A 21,082-nucleotide genomic window follows, 5' to 3' on the forward strand; every position below is an offset into this window, starting at 1 on the left:
AAAGAACATTCACCTTTTCTTTGGGACAGTTTGTTGTTGTTGTTCATTTCTATCAATTCTTTATTTGCAAAATGTAGACACTCATACACACACCTCGCCCTGGCCCTTCCAATGCATTTGGAATCACTCAGGGCAGCTTAAAATATAATTTAAATACTACCCCACAAAAGGAATCAAACAATCAGAAATGGGCAGCAAGGTTTGGATTTCGTTCAACAGGGAAGTTTTAACCAATCTGGGCAGGAGGGGGAGTAGGTGGGTGGAGAATTGTAAGAGGGTGTCAGGTGTATTTTCTGAGTAAGGCAGAAAGGAGCCTCACTGCCTTTACAGATGCAGGATGCACTGTAATAATGAGAGGTCATCATCACTTGTCCACACCCAAGCAAACATTAATAAATCCTTTATGCACAGAAAATATACCTCAGTTTGCCCAGAATCTCCCATCACACCTAGTTTGTGAGGTCATAGGTGGCAGCTATCCAAAACATTTCCCCTCTCTAGGCCTAGAGCCCAGCATCCTAAGATAAGCATAGTACAGCACAGCACAACACAGCACAGAAAAGCATAGTATCAAAGCAAGCCAGTTAGCATATATCAAAGCAAGGAGACATAGACATATATGACCTTATTCTTGCCACAACTACTCATTAGTTTTTGGGGTTATGCTGACTACCAAGATGGCGTTTGCAGGCCTTCTGGATCATTTCACTTCGGTTCAACACACTATTTTTCTGCCTAAGAGGAAGTATAAGGTTGTGCTCACAGACAGAAACCAACCAAGCTGGAAGCTGAATCTTACTTCAGCACTAGGGACAGACAAGATGGCAACATCTACTGCACTGGTCTTCAACTGGTAGGTTGGGGCCACTACTAGGGAGTGACCTGAAGTAAGGTGGGTTGCAAGAACAGCACTACCACCATACAAACACTTGGTTTAAAAAGAAAAAAGAAATGGGTCCTCAAATACATGCTTGATTTAAAGGTGAGTCCTGGGTAGGAAGAGGCTGTACCCAAGGCAGCAGGTTAGCTTTGTCCCCCAGCAGAGAGAAATGCCTCAGTGGAAGACAGGGGTGTAGCTTGGGGGGGGGGCTGCTGGGGTGATGCACCCAGACACATTTTTCTGGGGGACACTGGCAGGGTGGTGTGAGGAGAACACAATAGGCACGTGTCCTTCCAATCTGTCTTATTGCCCTGGGCGCTATGAAGAAACAGTCCGTCACTGGTGGTGGAGATTGGAAGCAGAAGGCTCGTTCCATCATCTTTACTGGGGCACCAGCACTATCAAGGACCACTGCCTGTTAACTGTGTTCAACAGCTGTTGAAGAATTCATTCCCGAGTTTGATTCCACCCCTCTTCCCTTCCTACCTCTATTCCCTTCTTTGTCTTTTGAAAAAATAAAATAAAAAAGCCTTCAGGGGAGGGGCTGTCTTGCTTTAATTGAGTGCATGTAAGCCACTTTTGGCAGGGATGTGGGTGGCGCTGTGGTCTAAACCACTGAGCCTCTTGGGCTTGCCGATTGGAAGGTTGGTGGTTCGAATCCCCGCGACGGGGTGAACTCACATTGCTCGGTCCCAGCTCCTGCCAGCCTAGGACTTCAAAAGCACATCAAAGTGCAAGTAGATAAATAGGTACCACCCCAACGGGAAGGTAATAGGCGTTTCTGTGCGCTGCTCTGGTTCGCCAGAAGCGGCTTAGTCATGCTGACCACATGACCCAGAAAAACTGTCTGCGGACAAACATCAGCTCCCTCGGCCAGTAAAGCGGGATGAGTGTCGCAACACCAGAGTCATTCACAACTGGACTTAACAGTCAGGGGTCCTTCACCTTTTTTAAAGCCACTTTCAGCCAAAGAGTGGGAAGCAAATGCTCTAAATAAATAATGGATAATAAGGAAATGTTGCACAGGCATGTCCACTCTCTCTGACAGGAGCTCTCCAGGGGTACAGGCTACCTGAACCTTTTCACTGAAGATTCTGAAGGCTTCTTAACCAGGTAAATGTAAATTACCATCAAACTGTTGGTTGTACTCCATTGCAGGGCAGATTTTCTGCAGAATGAAATGTGCATTGCCACTGACCTATATGACAGGGCCTTTTCAGATGTGGTTTCCCGGCTGTGGTATGCCCTCACTAGTGAGGTGCACTTGTCTCCATCATTATTGATGTTCAGTAGGAATGTGGAAATATTCCTGTTTACCCAGGCATCTGGAGGTTGAGGAATACTGTTCCTGGCAATGGCAAGATCATAGAATGGAAGAATGTTTTTTAATGATAACTCATTTTCGATGTTTTTAATTGTAATCATTTTTAGATCTGATCTGACAGTTTTAGAATGTTTTACTATGTCTTTGCTTCTAAATTGTGTATTAGTTTGCTGCTCTGGGCTCCTTGGGCAGGAAGGGAGGGATATAAATTTAATAAATAAATAAATAGATGGTGATTCTTCAGACAGCAATAATGAAACAGCTTTGGAGAAGCAACATGGAACAACTAATAAAGCAGAATGGCGTGTGGATGATCCAGTATAAATCTATCTCTAATAAACTATTATTGCATCAATAAGATGTTGCAAAATACACAGGGGAGGGGGAACCAATCTGGAGGACCCTTTTAATGCTCAAATGATGCTCACATAGACCTGGGGACAAAGGTGATCCTGGGTTGGCACATATTTTCTCTGACGGGCAGGCTGGGAACTGTTTTATAATTGGTATTCAAGGTTTTAAGGATTTCCTGGGGGATTTGTTCTTTAAAGGAGGATGGCTTTTTTCAGTGTGCCATTCACACCATAATTAGACAAAATGATGGCTTAAACCCCCAGTGGTGAGTAAACACTGTAATTGGTGCTCATTTGTGCCAGATAAATCCATAGAGACAATATTCTGGTTCTCTTCATCACAGCCACTTTAATGGGAGAGGCCAAACAAGGGGAAGATTCTCTCATATAGCATCAGCTTAGTTCTTTCAGGTAGGGATTTTTCTTTTTGGTAGGGGAAGGCAGGAGCTACATCAAAATCTACTGGAAGATCTCTGGGCAATTTGCAGTAGATCACAAGCAGTTTCCCCCTGAGTCCAAGTCGTTTAACAAGAGCAACAACTAAGACACACTCCTATGTAAGCTTACTAGTCTGATTCAGAGACAAACTCTCTATTCTTTGAGCCTCACTGTTGCCTTCCCTTAAACTGGAACTTTATGCTTAAGGGTGCTGGCATAACTTTCTGTTTCATAAAATTGCAAGTTAGTTTCTTTGTTGGTTTCTTTGTTTAATCATTACATAGTCTCAGTGTTCCTAGCCTATGAAATGGGAGTATAAATTGGTTGCTTTTGAGCAGGCCTTGATGCTGTTTTTGTTTTGTTTTTAGTTCTGCATTAGGATCTCTGATCTGCCATCACACAGATGTAGATTAATACTTGGATAAGGTCACTCCACAGCATGACACATTGGGTGCACTAATGCCTCTAACACCCTCAGCTACTGTTTTGCATCAAGCCTGGTTGGTGGAGCTCACTGCTCAAAGTAGATCCTGCAATCCTGAAATCTGCCTGTCACTTGATGTAAATCACAATGCTCATTGATGGTGCTACATTTATGCAGGATTAAAAACAATTGTTGGAGCAGGCGTAGTCAGCATAATGCAACTCCCAGAAGCCCAGGCCATTGGGCATGCTAACTATGGGCTGATGGGAGTTGTAGTCCAGGTCCAGGAACATGTGGAGGGCACCACGTTGGATACCCTTGTGATGCAGTTTGCACAATTCTAACACATTAACCTTGCCTTTCCACAGTATGGGAACAAGATGGTTATAACAACAATGGTGAACCCCTACTAAAGCATTCATATGCCACTTCAACAGCCTATGGAGAGGCCCGGGAACTGTAGTTTGCTAAGGGTGCTGGGAACTGTAGCTGTGTGAGAGGTTGCCTAATAATTCGCAGTTCCCTTTACCAAACTGCCAGGATTCTTGGAGGGGGCAGCTAAAATGTAAAAGAGTGTTTTAAATCTATTGTGTGAATGTGACCTACTGCAAGGTACGGACACGGGTGGCGCTGTAGGTTAAACCACAGAGCCTAGGACTTGCCGATCAGAAGGTCGGTGGTTCGAATCCCCGCAACGGGGTGAGCTCCCGTTGCTCGGTCCCAGCTCCTGCCAACCTAGCAGTTCGAAAGCACGTCAAAGTGCAAGTAGATAAATAAGTACCGCTCTGGTGGGAAGGTAAACGGCGTTTCCGTGCGCTGCTCTGGTTCGCCAGAAGAGGCTTAGTCATGCTGGCCACATGACCTGGAAGCTGTACACCGGCTCCCTTGGCCAATAAAGCGAGATGAGTGCCGCAACCCCAGAGTCAGTCACGACTGGACCTCATGGTCAGGGGTCCCTTTACCTTTACCTTTTAACCTACTGCAAGGGGCTTTCAGAGAGAAAGGAGCATGGCACTTTCTGGTGTTTGAGGCTGGTGGAGCAGGATAAGAGATGGTCACAGACATAGACGTGTTGGGGTTTAAGAGGGGAAAGATGGGGAGGGAACCATGCAATTGAAGGGCATTTAAAGTACGTTGCACAGGATCCGTGCGCAGAGAAGAAGCCAGTTTAGAATGCAGCATGGTGTGCACCTGTTTGACAGGGTTGCAGGGCAAATTTTATATGGGATAATGAATGCGGAAGAGACACAGAAGAGAAGGTGCTTCTCCCAAAAGCTGAAGTAATGCACTGTTATTTAGTCTTATTTACTGTGCTTAGTACATCAGCAGTAAGTAGCACCATGGTGAAGAATTAAGGATCTTAACTCCGATGAAAGAGCAGAGCTCCTGATCTGAGACAAAACCGCCAGCAAAATAAGGTCGCATCAACAGCATTGACAAGCCACCACAGAATCTGGAATGTTAATGAACTAAACGGATTCACTCACCTTGACCACCACGGTCTGTGTATGGAAACAAACACACATCACGGCATGTAACACTTGAAGCTAATTAGCACCTTGGGGCAAGTTGTTTACAAACAGAAAACAATAAGGTACATGACATATATCCCCAGCAGTGCACTGTGCGCTACTAATCCCGAAGTCAGCCAGATCTTTTTCTTTGCTATGTCTCTGGCCTTTCCCATTTTTAAAGGAATGAACCATACTCAGTGAATCTGCTCAAAAGTCGCCCCAAGCACCATTTTGGCAAGGTCTGGGTAAGACATTCTCATGTCCAAGGCGAAGGGCAAGACTGAGCCCTCTCCCCTTTCTACATACAGAAGCCAACATACAGATAGCACCCCTACACGCCCCAAGGAAGATAAGAAGGTACCTTGTATTGTGATGAGTCGGACCATTGATCCATCTAACTCAGTGATGTCTACACTGACTGGCAGTGGCACTCTAGGGTTTTAGATAGGGGACATTCCCAGCCCTTCCTGGAGATGCCAGGGATTGAACCAAGGACCACCTTCATGCAGATCTCTAGCTATGGGCCATGCTGGCTGGGGCTGATGGGAATTGGAGTCCAAGATTGCCCGGAGGGCCACAGGTCAGCCATGCTTGGGCTACACCTCTACAGGCTTTACCCAGGCTAAGACTTGCTCTTTGAGATATGTGATGGGACACAGGACCACAGGAAGTTATCTTATAACAAGTCAGAACATTAGTCTATGTTCAGTGTTGTCAACACTGACTGGCAGCAACTTTCCAGGGTTTCAGTTGGAGGGCATTCCCAACCCCAAGTAATATTGTGGGGAATCGAACCTGGGACCTTCTGCATGCAAAGCATGTTCTCTACCACTGAGCTATGGTCACTCTAGGACAGCCCAAAATACAAGTGAGTTAACATATAAGACTGCATACCCCAATGTATGTTGGACAGATAATAGGGTCACTGTGGGCTTCACAATCTGGTCAAGGGAGAAAGGCACTGATTGACACTTTGTCTAAGGCTAACTTTGCTCTGCTACGTGAGCAGTCGCTGTTCTGTGGAATAACATTTTCTTCATAGCTGCCAATTCAGAACCCAAAATGCACATATGAGACTTGCTTTTTTTTTAAAAAAAAAAAAAACTGCATCAAGCTCTAAACCTTAACAGAGGGGAATTTGCTTCTGAAGTAACTTTTGCACACATCTGCAGCCTGAACACCAGCACTGAAAATCAATCCTCCTTACCTAAGCTATAAGGAGGCAGTGGCAGAGCAAATGAACAGAGAGGAGCAAATAATTTTTCGTGCACTTGGTGTATGAAGACTGTGATGATCGGTTCAGCAATGCACACCTACTGCGTAGGAATGAGAAAGGAATTTGATTCAGTCCACATATTTAAAAAGGAATTTGCCACCCCTATGGATCCTGCTGCCTGAGGCAGTTGACTCAACTTGCCTCATGGGTGAGCCAGCCCTGCCTACGACCAAATGTTGCAACAGGGATAAGTCCTGGGTTTCTTCACTGTTTCAGCTAGCCAGCCATCATATCCTCCCCCAGAACACTCCATTCCAGCCCCCAGGCCCTCAACAGTCAGCCAGCGCTCTGTGGCCTGTGAGCATACTCAGTTCTCATCCGACTCACTTGATTTTCTTTAAGGTTTTCTGTACTTCTGCAAACTTGGAGGTCCCTCCAAGCCTGCTACTAATTCCCACTTGTGCTTGGATAAGCAAATGCGCTCACAACTCAAACACTGGAAATAGTGGGAATGATACTACTTAAGGCTACAATTGGGGTATGCTGCTTATGATAGCTCCCTCCCACCCACTCAGATTACTTGGAAATACAAGATTAGCATATCTGGAGAGAAAGGAGGATTCTAACTCAACCCTTTCCCTGTGGTACTAGTTTTCTAGCAGCAGGGATTACAGTGGTACATCTGGATGCAAATGGGATCCGTTCTGGAGCCCCGTTCGCATCCTGAGTAGAGCGTAACCTGCGACTGCATGTCTGTGCAGGTCGCGATTCGCCACTTCCGCGCATGCGCGTGACGTCATTTTTCGCGTCTGCACATGCGCGAGTGGCGAAACCCAGAAGTAACGCGCTCCATTACTTCGAGGTCGCCACGGAGCGCAACCCAAAAATACTTAACCTGAAGCGACTTCAACCCGAGGTATGACTGTAATTAACATCAGGGAGGACTGAAAAAATGTGTTTACTTTATTCTGCCACTGGGTGTTTAGACCAGCTTCAGTGTGAACATTACTTCTTCTATTAAGTCTGCAGTCTGGACTTTTCATTCAGATTCTTACCCCACCCCACAAATCTATCTTAAAACAACAACAACAACAACATTTAGACTGAATAATAATTATTCTGAAGTAAAGGTTTACTTGTTTACATTTTTACATATTTATTTTGTGATGTTTCAGTTGGTCCATGTAACATTACTGTACCTCTGCTGGTTTTGGATTTATCCTTGTGTACAAACACTGTCATCTAGTGGATGGATAAAATTATGTACTTTCTGTCCAGAGATCTTTAATTTATCATAACCAATTAGCTGTTTGCAGGTGCACATTTGTTTTTCAAAGGGGAGAAAGTATATATATATATCTCCATAGCTTTCAAAAGCCATTGACTTTTGATTTTTATTTACTGTGTTATGCTGTTAGTGTGGTGCCTTTGCAACAGCAGCCATGATGGTTGGTGTTGCAAAGTGCTGTTCCTTTGTTCAATTTCAAACCACAGAGGCAAGGAAATGTAATGCCAGGAAAATGTGATGTCAGGTGACTGATAGGTGACTGGATTGCTTCCAAATGACTCTTAAGGACCATCTGCTTTTGGAGTTCCCTGATAGCATCGAGGAACACTGGACCAAGCTAAAAACATCCATTATTGCAGCCTGTGAACAAACTATTGGATACCAAACCAAGAAACACCAGGACCGGCTTGATGAGAATGACAGTGAGATTTAATGCATTACTGACAAGAAAAGGAAGAAAGAAATTGTGCCACTAATTAAAAAACCTATGCCAACGCTAAGGCTGAGGTTCAAAGAAGAACCAGAGAACTAAAGAACACCTGGTTGATAAAAAAAACCCCTCAAGAAATCTGGCACTTAGCCGACACTCATGATGCACCAAGTTTCTTTAAAGCCACAAAGACCATCTATGGGCCAATAATTCATGGCATATGCCCCCTACACTCAGTAGATGGTACCACACTTCTAAAAGATAAAGAAGCTATTACACTGTGCTGGAAAGAACACTACCAGCATCTCTTTAACTGCAACTCCCCCATAGCTGTTAAGGTCCTCTCACAAATTCCACAGAAACAAATTAGAGATGAGCTTGCAGTATCTCCAAATCTGGGAGAATTGTGTACAGCTATTAACCAAATGAAAAACAACAAAGCCAGCGGACCTGATGGGATACCTGGTGAAGTCTTCAAAGTGGATGGAACTGAACTTACACAACAACTTCACAAGCTGATTGAAAAAATCTGGGAAAGAGAGGAGATCCCAGCAGCCTTTAGGGATGCCAAAATTCTCAATCTATTTTAAAAATGTGATAGAATAGACTGCGGGAACTATTGAGGAATCTCTTTATTAGAGGCGGCCAGCAAAATTCTTGCAAGGATCTTAGCAAACCGTCTTCTAACAATATCTGAGGCTACCTTTCCTAATCCCAAAATGGTTTTTGACCTTCTAGGGGGACAGTGGACATGATTTTCACCACACAACATCTTCAAGAAAAATGCAGAGAGCAAAACCAAGTGATACCTCGGGTTGAGAACTTAATTCGTTCCAGAGGTCCATTCTTAACCTGAAACAGTTCTTAACCTGAGGTGTGCTTTCGCTAATGGGGCCTCCCGCTGCTGCTGCGCTGCTGGCTTGAGATTTCCGTTCTTATCCTGGTGCAAAGTTCTTAACCTGGAACAACCACTTCCTGGTTTGCGGAGTTTGTAACCTGAAGCGTCTGTAACCCGAGGTACCACTGTATATGGCATTTACTGACCTGACTAAGGCTTTTCGACACTGTAAATCGTAATGCCCCATGGACTGTCCTTCTGAAAATTGGCTGCTCAGATAAATTTGTGAACATCATTCGGCTCCTCCATGATAATATGACAACAACAATCGCAGATAACAATGGCTCTAAAAGTGAACCATTCACAGTGGGATCAGGTGTTAAACAGAGTTGTGTTATCGCCCCAACTCTATTTATTATTTTCATTGCCATGATCCTACACTTTGTCAAAGGGAAACTCCCCACCAGAGTATAAATCATATATCAAACAGATAGAAAGCTCTTTAATCTGAATAGGCTGAAAGCAAAGGGTAAGGTTACCATAACTTCCATCATAGAGCTTCAGTATGCTGACAACAATGTAGCGTGTAGTGTGCACACTCAGAAGATGACCTCCAAACCATCTTAAATATCTTCGCAGAAACTTATGAAAAGCTTGGCCAATCGCTCACCATCCCAAAAACCAAAGTGCTGCACCGACAAGAACAAAAACAACCCCTCTGCAGTGCCATAAATCCAACTCAGTGGTGTAACATTGGAAAGTGTCAATCAATTCTCCTACCAGGGCAGTTATCTTTCCACAAGGGCCGACATTGATGCCGAAATCCAGCATCGCCTGAGCTCTGCGAGTGCGGCTTTCTCCCAATTGACATTCTCAGGGAAACCAAAATGCTTGTATACAAAGCTATTGTACTACCAACCTTACTGTATGCTTGTGAAACATGGACCACTCATAAACGCCATCTCCAACTCCTTGAAAGATTCCATCAACGGTGTCTCCGAAAAATTTTATACATCACTTGGGAAGACAGGTGAACTAATACCAGTGTACTGGAAGAAGCAAAGATCACCAGTGTTGAAGTAATGATTCTTCAACATCAACTTCATTGGACTGGTCATGTTGTGCGGATGCCTGATTATCATCTTCCAAAGCAACTACAGTGGTACCTCGGGTTACGGACGCTTCAGGTTACAGACTCCGCAAACCCAGAAATAGTACCTCGGGTTAAGAACTTTGCTTCAGGATGAGAACAAAAATCGTGTGGCGGTGGCAGCAGGAGGCCCCATTAGCTAAAGTGGTGCTTCATGTTAAGAACGGTTTCAGGTTAAGAACAGACCTCCAGAACAAATTAAGTTCTTAACCCGAGATACCACTGTACTCTATTCCGAACTTTAAAATGGAAGGGTAATGGTGGTGGTCAACAAAAGAGGTTTAAAGCCTCTCTCAGGGCAAATCTAACAAAATGTAGTATAAACACCAATAACTGGGAAACACTGGCCTGCGAGCGCTCCAGTTGGAGAACAGTCTTGACCAAAGGTGTCATGGTTGCTCAAACTCAGGACGCAAGGGAGAAATGTGCTAAGTGGAAGGCACGTTTGGCAAACCCTCACCATGATCAACTCCCGCTCAGAAACCTAGGTCCCCACTGTGGAGGAACGTGTGGATTCAGAATTGGTCTCCACAGTCACTTACTGACTCATTGTTAAAACCGTGTTCATGGAAGACAATCTTACTCAGCTATGAGCGATCGCCAAAGAGGTGGTCAACCCTGCTCACCTGTCAAACCTGGCCAATTCTTTTTTCTCCAAGGAGCTCCAAATAGCTCTATCCACTCTTCATTGTTATCCTCACAGCAACCTTGTGAGGTAGGTAAAGCTAAGAGAAACAGTGAGTGGCGTGGAAGGTCATCTAATAAATTTCCTGGCCGAGTGGATTCCAACCCTTCACCTCTAAGATTCCTAGTCAGGAACTCTAACCGCTACCTACCACCGTCTTTTGTCTCCGCCAACCTGCGTCTAAAAGAATGGTTTCCAAACGATCTTGAATTTACCCACCGAAACAAGGAGATGCATTTCTCTACACTTTCCTATCTCTGGGCGACTTTTCCCGGCTCAGCTCTCCTCGCAAAGCATACTGGGATTACCATAGATACTGCTCGTTTCAGAAGGGCGCCGGCTTTCTGGTGCGTGGGGAGGTTGTTCCCATCCAAGACGTTGCGTGACCTCCGCTCTAGCTTTCCTTCCCTATGGTCACGACGCCTCTCCGCCGGCCATGAAATCCGCCTTTGTCACAGTGGGCACGACCAGCTTCGACGACCTCATCGCCGCCGTGACGGCTCCGGAGGCTCTGCAGGCGAGGCTCTTGCACCTTCTTGCCCCCTCTCTTTTCCCGCTTTCCCCGACTTTGGCCGCCGTCGCTAGGCAACCGCCGGAGGCGAGCAATGGACGGGCGGAAACGGCCCGTGTAGCCGGCGTGGCGTCACATCCGGCGTCTTCTAGGAGTTCTGCGAGTCTTGCTTTTTTCTGAGTCCCTGTCTGGAATGTTGCTTCCAATAAGAAAGGGAACCCCAGTATTGCTCCGCACTTTGCATGGAAGGATATTGGGGGTGGGAGCGAACGTGATAGGTGAAGAAAGACAAGGGTTCAGGATGAGTCCTGCCCTTCCTCTAGCTTGGGTTACTCAGAAGTAAATTCCACAGTGATCCATGGAGGAGACAGCACTGTTCATTTACATTATAAGCAGGCATAGCTTCTTTCCGCAAAACGTCTTGGAAGCAGCAGTTTGGTTAAGGGCGCCGAGAGTTATTGGGAGACACACGTACACTCTATTCCCCTCGCAGATTCCCCTCCTGGGTAGGGGGTATTACTAATTGGTAAACCCCTCTAAAAATTGGAGGTCCATGAGGGGGAACATGGGAGTGGGGTCTTCTAGCAACTCTGAGCACCCTTAACAGGTCCCATTGTACTTTTGGGGGGTGGTAGTGCTGGTGGAATGTACCTCAGTGGTGCAATCCACGTCACGTTTATCACCAGAATAAAGGGAAGTCTTCTTTCTGCACATAACTGTTAGTCTCTTTCTGCACAAAACTGCTTTCTACACCAGAAATAAGCACTCTTACTGTTTTAATGCAGGGCTGGGGATCCTGTGACCCTCCAGATTTCCCTGGGGGCTTCAGCTCCCATCATTCTCAGGCATACACCATTCTGGCTGGGGCTGATGGGCAAGCCTGTGCAGAGCTTGTCTGAGGCCCAGGGCAGGAGTCTTAGAATAAACTGCAAAAGCCCTGGTGGGCCTCTGTGGGTGACTTAGCCCTCTGAGGCCCAGGGCAAGTGTACCTGGCTGCCTCCTTCACGGGCCTGCTGATGGGAGTTGCAGTCCAACATCTGGGCAGCCATAGGTCTTCCATCTCTGTTTTAATGGGAGTTAACAGATACAGGTGGAATATCAGAAGTGCATTATCAGCCTATGTGTGCTTGTGTGGCCCCTGATTTAAATATGAATCTGCCTGGTCGAGCAGCAGCCTCCCATCTATGCAGGGATGAATGCACCAAAGCCTAGTGTTTTACAGCAAAATCTCCACCATTAAGAATGTAGTGGGATTATGGGGAAACTTGCATTTTTGCACACAAATTGTCACAGTCCTGCACAGCCACCCTGCTTGCAATACAAAGTCCAAGGCAAGCAGTAACTAATTCACAGAAATGATATTGAATATGTGGGTGACAGATACAAGATTGCATTACGTACCTAATTAAGGTTAATGCAAATGACAGTTTTATCATACGTGATGTACACTAATTTCATTTTACTGTTTAAACATAAAGACTGTCTCTCACCAAGAAGATACAAGCACACTGATAAGTTGCCAAATGGTCCTATATATTTTTGCATCTGGCAGGGCTTTATGTACTTGGAGGGCAAATTAGCTCACATTTGCAGCATCTGATGTGCTATTCTTGCATTTAACTTAAGTCAGTACCAAGTCTGATTGTAATTTCCTTTCCCTCTACAGGTTTTACAGGATCTTGGCTACAGCAGACTTGTCCTTCAGGTTGGCAGGGGCACAGTTTGCCCTGTTTCAACCAGCACACCTACATTTACCCTGGAAGTGTTTAGGTTCAAGAACTCACTCTCTGAAGATGTGCAAACAGCTGATCTAGTCATAAGTCATGCAGGTAAAACTTCTGTTTCAATGAGAAAAGTCTTTATTGGCATCAACACAGACTTCCAAAAGGGCAAGTTCAACCAAATGGCTCGATTTGTTTGGCTAATGTCAGTGAGGTTTCAGGAGAGAAGTGTTTCCCTTGCATGTGTAAATCACTTGTCTTCCCTTGCATGACCTAATTTTGATGGCTTAATATTCTGTTTATAGAGCAGTCTATAATGAACCTCCCTGCATGTCAGCCAAGCACTCTCAACAAGCCTCTGACTTGCAAGGAGATCCTCCTCAGAGGCCTCTGAGGTGCGTTTTCTCCTGAGCAAGGAGAACTCTCCAGGGTGCTCTACATTTTACTCAATTTTGCATATGCATGTGTGGGCCCAGAACGTAATCCCTGCATAAAAGGGGAGTCACCTGTATTGCTTATTTCCATGAAAACTCTTCCACAATGGCTGCACATGTTTACATATCCCACCACATATGGGATGTTAAACCAACTGCACTATATCCTCACCACCACATTAGTGAGGGTTCCAAGGCTGGCATAGTTCCACATCCTTTCTGGTGTTGTGTCAGGATAACATGGGGCTTTTAATTTGGTGAATCAAAGGCCTCCCCAGATCTGGCCCAGTGCCCTTCTGAGGGGCCTTTTGTCTGGAGAGAGGGAGGTCTGCAGCATCTTACGGGCTCTTAGCCACCCTTCCACCAAACACAGGACTGCTTCCTTAATATGTGTTCTATGCCCCGCAGTGTAATGTTAAATACATCAAATTAATGAGAGTATGGATGTTTGACAATGGCAGGCTTCAAAGGAACAAAAGCCCTCAAAAGGTAGATGTTGCTGGATATGCATTTCTAGCCCTGGTGAATTCTTGTTCACTGGTAAGTGAAATTGAATGTTGTTGCTGAAGACACACCTCTTTGCCCTGGCTTTTGACACTTGAGATGTAACACTTGTTTCGCTGATCGTAAGTTGTTGTAAACTGTTTTTAGCATTGTACTTTGATTGTTGTCACCTTCCCTGGGATCTTAGCGTGAAGGGTGGGTAATTTAGTTATTCTTCACTGCTGTTTTCCTACTACAGGTGCTGGTAGCTGCTTGGAAGTATTGGAAGCAGGGAAGCCACTACTGGTAGTTGTCAATGACAAGCTTATGGACAATCACCAGTTGGAACTGGCAAGGCAGCTGTGCAGGGACGGCCACCTCTTTTACTGCACTTGCAGGTATGGATCTTTGCAAACTTACTTACTTTATTATTAAATTTGTATTCCGTACTACAGCCATAAGTCTCAGGGCAGTTCACAACACAAAGTTACAAAAACTGTTGAATCAATTTAGTGCTGCAGATCCTAATCACCCTATTTACTGGCTCTTGAGTTACCTGATGCAGAGGCTGTTTAAAGCAATGTGCATCTCATTCCCCCTAACTTGCAGGCATGGCTCTTCTTCAACACCATTTAGTTGCCCTCCTGCAAACTATCCATGTTGACCTTCCTGGAAGCAAGGAAGCAACAATGCATGTCTCAAACCAATGGACTGTGGCAGGAAGAAGAATGTTCACAATCGAGGAGTCCTTTTCCTGCCATTAAGATACAGCACTTTTTGCACTCTCTTTTTTTTTTATAAAATTTTTATTGGTTTTACAACATTTTTAAGAAAAACAAACAAACATTAAAAATGACAAACATACACGTATAGTTTCAAACATATTTTCATAAACCTCTTTTCTTGGACTTCCCCATACCCCCCCTCTCTGCATCCCAATGTCCGTAGTTCAACTAGCAACTCCCAATTGTTACTTTCCAATCTCTATCCTCTTAGTCCTCTTTTATAATCTAACCTTATATCCCTGTACCCCTTTGTTTCTGGTAACCACGGCATTTTAGCATTCATTAAGTTTATAGTAGTCCTTAAGATAACTTTTAAATTTTCTCCATTCTTCTTCCACCGTCTCTTTTCGTTGGTCACGGATTCTGCCTGTCATCTCGGCCAGTGTCATATAGTCCATCACTTTCATCTGCCATTCTTCCAAAGTGGGTAAATCTTGTGTCTTCCAATACTTTGCGATGAGTATTCTTGCTGCTGTTGTGGCATACATGAAAAAAGCTCTATCTTTCTTTGTCACCAATTGGCCGACAATGCCCAAGAGAAAGGCCTCTGGTTTTTTAAAGAAGGTACATTTAAGTACCTTTTTCATTTCATTATAGATCATCTCCCAGAAGGCCTTAATCTTCGGGCATGTCCACCAAAGGTGATAAAAGGTACCTTCAGTCTCTTTACACTTCCAACATTTGTTATCGGGCAAATGATAGATTTTTGCCAGCTTGACTGGGGTCATGTACCACCTGTATACCATTTTCATAATGTTTTCCTTTAAGGCATTACATGCCGTAAATTTTATACCGGTGTTCCATAACCATTCCCAGTCAGCTGACATAATATTATGTCCAACATCCTGAGCCCACTTAATCATTGCCGATTTAACTGTTTCATCCTGTGTATTCCATTTCAACAACAAGTTGTACATTCTAGATAAATTCTTAGTGTTGGGTTCTAACAGTTCAGTTTCTAATTTTGATTTTTCCACCTGGAAACCGACTTTCCTGTCCTGTTTAAAAAATTCCATTATTTGGCGGTATTGGAACCAATTTTCTACTTTATGCTTCAATTTCTCCTGACTTTGTAGTTTGAACTTATCTCCATCCTGTTCTAAGATTTCCCAATACTTCGGCCATCCGACCTCCATATTGAGTTTCTTCACTGCTTTAGCCTCCACTGGCGACACCCATCTAGGGGTTTTGTTTTCCAGTAGATCTTTATATCTTATCCAAACATTCAACAATGATTTTCTGACAATGTGATTTTTAAAGGCACTGTTAACTTTACCATACCAAAGATATGCATGCCAACCAAAAGCGTTATTGAAACCTTCCAGATCCAAGATGTCCGTGTTCTCGAGGAGCATCCATTCTCTGAGCCAGCAAAAAGCTGCTGCCTCATAGTACAATTTTAGGTCCGGCAGGGCAAAACCCCCTCTTTCCTTAACATCTGTCAATATTTTAAATTTAATTCGGGGCTTTTTGCCCTGCCAGACAAATTTCGAGATATCTTTATGCCACCTCTTAAAACATTCCATCTTATCAATAATCTGCAAGGTCTGAAACAAAAATAACATTCTAGGCAATACATTCATTTTAATTACTGCAATTCGGCCTAACATTGACAGTTTCAAATTTGACCATATTTCTAAATCTTTTTTAATTTCTGACCAGCATTTTTCATAGTTGTCCTTATACAAATTCTGATTCTTAGATGTTAAATAAACCCCTAGGTATTTAACCTTCTTGACCACAGTCAAACCTGTTTCCTCTTGAAATTTCTCCTTTTCCATATCTGTTAGGTTTTTCCCTAAAACTTTGGTTTTTTGCTTGTTCAACTTAAATCCAGCTACCTGGCCAAACTGTTGTATTATTTCTAAAACCCTTTTCGTACTAGTGTTTGGCTCTTGCAAAGTCAATACTAGGTCATCTGCGAACGCTCTTAACTTATAATGTTTAGCTCCGACCTGCACACCTTTGACCTGCTGGTCATTTCTTATCATATTCAGCAACACCTCCAGAACTGAAATAAAAAGTAATGGGGAAATCGGGCACCCCTGTCGTGTTCCTTTTTCTATCTTAAGCTCCTCAGTCACAACATTGTTTACAATCAGTTTAGCTTTTTGTTCAGAGTATATTGCAGCCATACCATTCTCAAAGCCCTGACCTACCCCCATCCCATGAAGATTCTTCCTCATAAAACTCCAAGAGATATTATCAAAGGCCTTCTCCGCATCCACAAAGATCAGTACTGCCTTGGTGTTTATATTCACCTCTAACTTCTCCAAAATATCTATTACATTCCTTACATTGTCTGCTAGGTGTCTTTTAGGGAGAAAGCCTGCTTGGTCTTTATGAATCTTCTCCATCAAAACTCTTTTAAATCTTTTTGCCAAAATGTCTGCAAAAATTTTGTAATCCACATTAAGCAGGGATATTGGGCGGTAGTTCTTGAGTTGGGTCTTTTCAGTCTCTGACTTTGGTATGAGTGAAATATATGCCTCTTTCCACGATTCAGGTGCCTTTTTTCCCTCAAGGATCTCGTTACAAACTTCTCTTAGTGGTTGAGTCAACCATTCCTTCAGCGATTTGTAGTATCTGGAAGTCAGTCCATCTGGTCCTGGAGATTTGCCCAGTTGCATATTCTGAATGGCAGCCTCTATCTCTTGTTCTGAGATTCTCTGGTTCAAGTCCATCTTACTTTGATGAGAGATGTTTTGTAGTCCATATTTTCCGAGGAATTTGTCTATATCTTCTTCATTTTGCGGGCCTTGGGTGTAGAGTTTTTTAAAATAGCTTAAAAAGCAATTTCTAATTTCATTGGGTTTGGATATGTTCTTTCCATCCACCTCCAGGCTTGTAACTGTATTTAGTTTCTGCCTTTTCTTCAATTGCCATGCCAAAAGTTTGCCACATTTATTTGCTGATTCAAAAGTCTTTTGCTTCATTTGCCTTATCTTCCATTCAATCTCTTGGTTCATCAATTCCATATATTGTGTTTGGTATAATTTGATCTCTCTTAAAATGTCCTGAGACTTTGGTTTTGTTCTTAATTTCCTCTCTCCTTCCTTTATCATTTCCAGAATCTTCTCTTTTTTCTCATTTTGTTTTTTCCTCTTTATTGAGTTTTGTTGAATCAAAAATCCTCTCATCACCGCTTTACTTGCGTCCCAGATCACTCTTTTCTCCACGTCGGTCCTCAAATTTATTTCAAAATAGTCTTTTAGGGTCTTTTGGGCCTTCGTGAGAATCTCCTTATCTCGAAAGAGGGTGTCATTCATTCTCCATCTAAATTGACCAGTTATTGTGAGTTTCATCTCCATCTTCACGGCGTTATGGTCGGAGCAAGTTTTTGGGCAGATTTCCACTTTCTTGATCTTCGGAGCCATTCCACTAGTAACCCAGATTTGATCGATTCTGGTCCAGGTCATCATTGCTTGGGAGAAAAAGGTTCCCTCTCTCTCCAGAGGATTCCTTGTTCTCCAAATATCTATCAAGTCCATATTTTCAGTCATTTCGAAAAAAGTCTTAGGGAGTCTCCCTTCTTTGGTGACTGTAAGTCTTTGTGCCTTGTCCATATTAGTGGAGACCACGCCATTCATGTCTCCCATAATTATCATATTGTAGTCCAGATAGTCCATCAGAGTTTCATGAAGTCTCTTAAAGAAGTCGGATTTGCCTTCATTTGGTGCATAAATTCCAACAACTAAAAATTTTTCTCCTTGTACTTGTATCTCCACAGCCAAATATCTCCCTTGTTCATCTTTGAATATCATTTTTGGAGCCCATTTCTCCTTCACATATATTACAACTCCTCTCTTCTTAACTTTGTCTGATGAAATAAATTCTTGTCCTAGCCTTTTATTTGAAAGTAATCTCCTGTGGGCTCTGGTTATGTGAGTTTCTTGTAAGCATATCAAGTCCAATTGTTCTCTATTCAATATATGAAATACTTGTCTTCTCTTCAAAGGCCCATTGAGCCCATTACAATTCCAACTGAGGAATACTCTGGCTTCTCCTCAGATCGTATAAATCTTTCGCCTTTCACTTTTTGCACTCTCTAGCTAAAGCCAGAGCCCCAGCTTCAAGGAATAAACATTGATCCTTACAGAGATCCCTTCTTCGTTAACTTTGGAAGCAGAGTCCAGGTGGTGTCATGACTCCATTGACCTAGACGAGGAGGACTCCAAGGAGGGGATGTTGTAGGAAGCATGTTCATACAATTCCTGTTGTGCAGGAGCTAGGAGCTAGGTACTCACTCTGAGACTTCAAGACCCCTTCTTGGTTAGCCCTCTGAAGGTACATAAGCCCCCACCTACCTTGCAGAAATTCAGCAGGCCTGCTTCCAGTCAGTGCCTGGATGGAAGACCGCCTGAGAACCAATCAATGTAAGCTGCTTTAGATTTCATAATGGAAGAAAGCTGGGGGTATAAATGTAAGGAAATCCATGAAACACTGAAACAGGACTTAGAAGCTGAGACTTCATGCGGGTTACCTCAGCCTCCTGAGCTTGACTTCCACACTTGGAAGCTATATAACGAAGATACCAGAAGCACCTTTGTGGGGAGGGTGTTCTGCAGCTTAGGGGCTGCCTCAGAGAATGCCCTCTCCCAGGCCACTACCACCCAAGCTTCTGAAGGCAGAGGAACTACCAAGATGGCCTCCCCTGCTGAACCTAATACCTGGGTGCGTATTCAGGGGGATATGTGAGAAAGAGCAGCAGTTTGAAGACAACCCTTCAATAAATAAAACACCTGCTTAGTTTCCTTGTCCTCTCTCTAGGGAAAAAAACCCAAAGCAGCCAAACAAGCAAGCGAAATGTTTTTTCTTTTCTTTTCTGTGTTCCTCTGAAATGTTATAGTAGATGCAGAATTACCAGTGAAAAAAGCAGCCTCCACATTTCATTCTTCCACCTAGGACTAGCAGTGCAAAATATATGATACAGAATCATTGCCACTGTGAGTTTCCCTGACCTCAAGGAGCAGCCAGTAAAGTGGCACTCAGAGGCAGGAAAACCTGCAGCTTAATGGAGTGGCATCTCACATTTTGTGTTACTGGATGTTACTAGGAAGAAAGGAAGCAGGACTACTATTTATTTATTTATTTAAAATGGTAGCTGCACATCTGCTGTAATGTGCAAATCCAGCTCATGGAAAGCTTGTGAAATTGATCATGGGATCCAGCATGGTGTAGTGGATCTAGTCTTGGTGTAGGGATTACCGTATTTTTCACTCTATAAGACACACCAGACCACAAGACGCACCTAGTTTTTGGAGGAGGAAAACAAGAAAAAAAATATTCTGAATCCCAGAAGCCAGAACAGCAAGAGGGATCACTGCACAGAGAAAGCAGCGATCCCTCTTGCTGTTCTGGCTTCTGGGATAGCTGCGCAGCCTGCATTCGCTCCATAAGATGCACACACATTTCCCCTTACTTTTTAGGAGGGAAAAAGTGAGTCTTATACGGTAAATATTTGCTCAGCCAGGAAGCTCATCAGGTAATCTTGGGCAAGTCACTATAATGTAATCTGTTGTATCTTGCAGGGCTATTTATAAGGGTAAAAGAACTGAATGAATTACCTCTTCCAAAATCGTAATTTTTGTGTGTGGGGTGTTTTTTGGGGTTATTTTTCTATAGGACCCTTCTGAAGACGCTTCAAACATCAGACTTTTCAACCCTGAAGCCTTTTCCTCCTGGACAGCCAGAAAAATTTGCTGCATTCTTGGACAAAGTAATTGGCATTTGAATAAATCAGCTGGAAAAGGAAGCTCACACATTTGAAACTACTCCTGTATATATAATTTCAACATACATGTGTGCTTGCAGTGGCAAATGAAATTAGATTATGGTCTGCTTTGCAGCAAAAGAAAACCAATTCACTGACCTGTAGCTTTGACATGGCCTTAGTGGTCCAGGAAGCAAGCAGTAGCAAAAATCCCCCCTCCTGCCCACCTCTAAACACGCACTTTTTTGCTCAGCCCTATTTCAAATAGGGCACAATGTCATTCAGGTTTTAGACTTTTGATTATGTTTCAGTATTGAGTTTGCTTGAGGTTACTTTGCCATAAACCATTTAGCAGACAGTATCCATTTGGATAAGAAAATGCTTGGGGGAATAGGATTTGATGACGGGGGCTATAACATACAGGTAACTTGCAACTTAACATGCCAGGGATTACATTCCTGGCTGTCGTGCGCATAAGCAAAATCACATAAAGCCAGAACACCCCTTAAAAACCATTAAAAAAATTACTCGTCTCCATGGCCTCCTCCGCACCCTCTTCATCTGCCTCTTCACCCAAACACACTCAGTGAAGGCTGCTGGCTTTCATTTTTTCACTCTGTGTGCCATTTCTGCATCATTTTTAATTTACTATTGTTATTTTTGGCAACGTGCTTAAAGCTGTGAGCACATAAATTAAATAAGTGTAAGTTGCAAGTTACCAGAAATCAGCATTAAGCCTATATAAGTACCTGAAGTGGAAGCTCAATAAAGATTAGTAAGATCTCTTATGAAAACTGTTTCTGTTAAATATATATTAGCAGTAGGCATGAGCCTTATTCATGCATTATTCACCTGTAGAGCTCTCAGAGCCATTGCCCTGACTTTAACATTATTT

General features: G+C 43.5%; 1 protein-coding gene and 1 long non-coding RNA gene across 8 annotated transcripts in view; one reads left to right on the plus strand and one right to left on the minus strand.

Moving 5' to 3' along the window:
* The window catches only part of LOC310698349, a 39,440-nt gene extending 28,687 nt beyond the window's left edge, over nucleotides 1-10,753 (minus strand). For all 6 annotated transcript variants that reach the window (XR_014521428.1, XR_014521429.1, XR_014521430.1 and 3 more), the window contains exon 1: nucleotides 10,482-10,753. This is a non-coding gene — a long non-coding RNA (uncharacterized lncRNA). The remainder of the gene's footprint in view (nucleotides 1-10,481) is intronic.
* A 97-nt stretch (nucleotides 10,754-10,850) lies between these two features.
* Nucleotides 10,851-20,337, plus strand: ALG13 (ALG13 UDP-N-acetylglucosaminyltransferase subunit). Of its 2 annotated transcripts, none has more exons than XM_083485433.1 (4): nucleotides 10,851-11,057; nucleotides 12,718-12,880; nucleotides 13,949-14,087; nucleotides 20,100-20,337. In XM_083485433.1, exons 1-4 carry the CDS (start codon nucleotides 10,977-10,979, stop codon nucleotides 20,206-20,208), a joined length of 492 nt encoding a protein of 163 aa, XP_083341559.1. In that variant the 5' UTR covers nucleotides 10,851-10,976; the 3' UTR covers nucleotides 20,209-20,337. The 2 variants fall into 2 exon arrangements, with proteins under 2 accessions (XP_083341559.1, XP_083341560.1); XM_083485434.1 differs by lacking the exon at nucleotides 10,851-11,057 and adding an exon at nucleotides 11,230-11,274.
* Nucleotides 20,338-21,082: the final 745 nt, after the last annotated feature.

The sequence above is a fragment of the Podarcis liolepis genome (assembly GCF_965112155.1).
Source record: "Podarcis liolepis genome assembly, chromosome: Z".
NCBI lineage: Eukaryota > Metazoa > Chordata > Lepidosauria > Squamata > Lacertidae > Podarcis > Podarcis liolepis.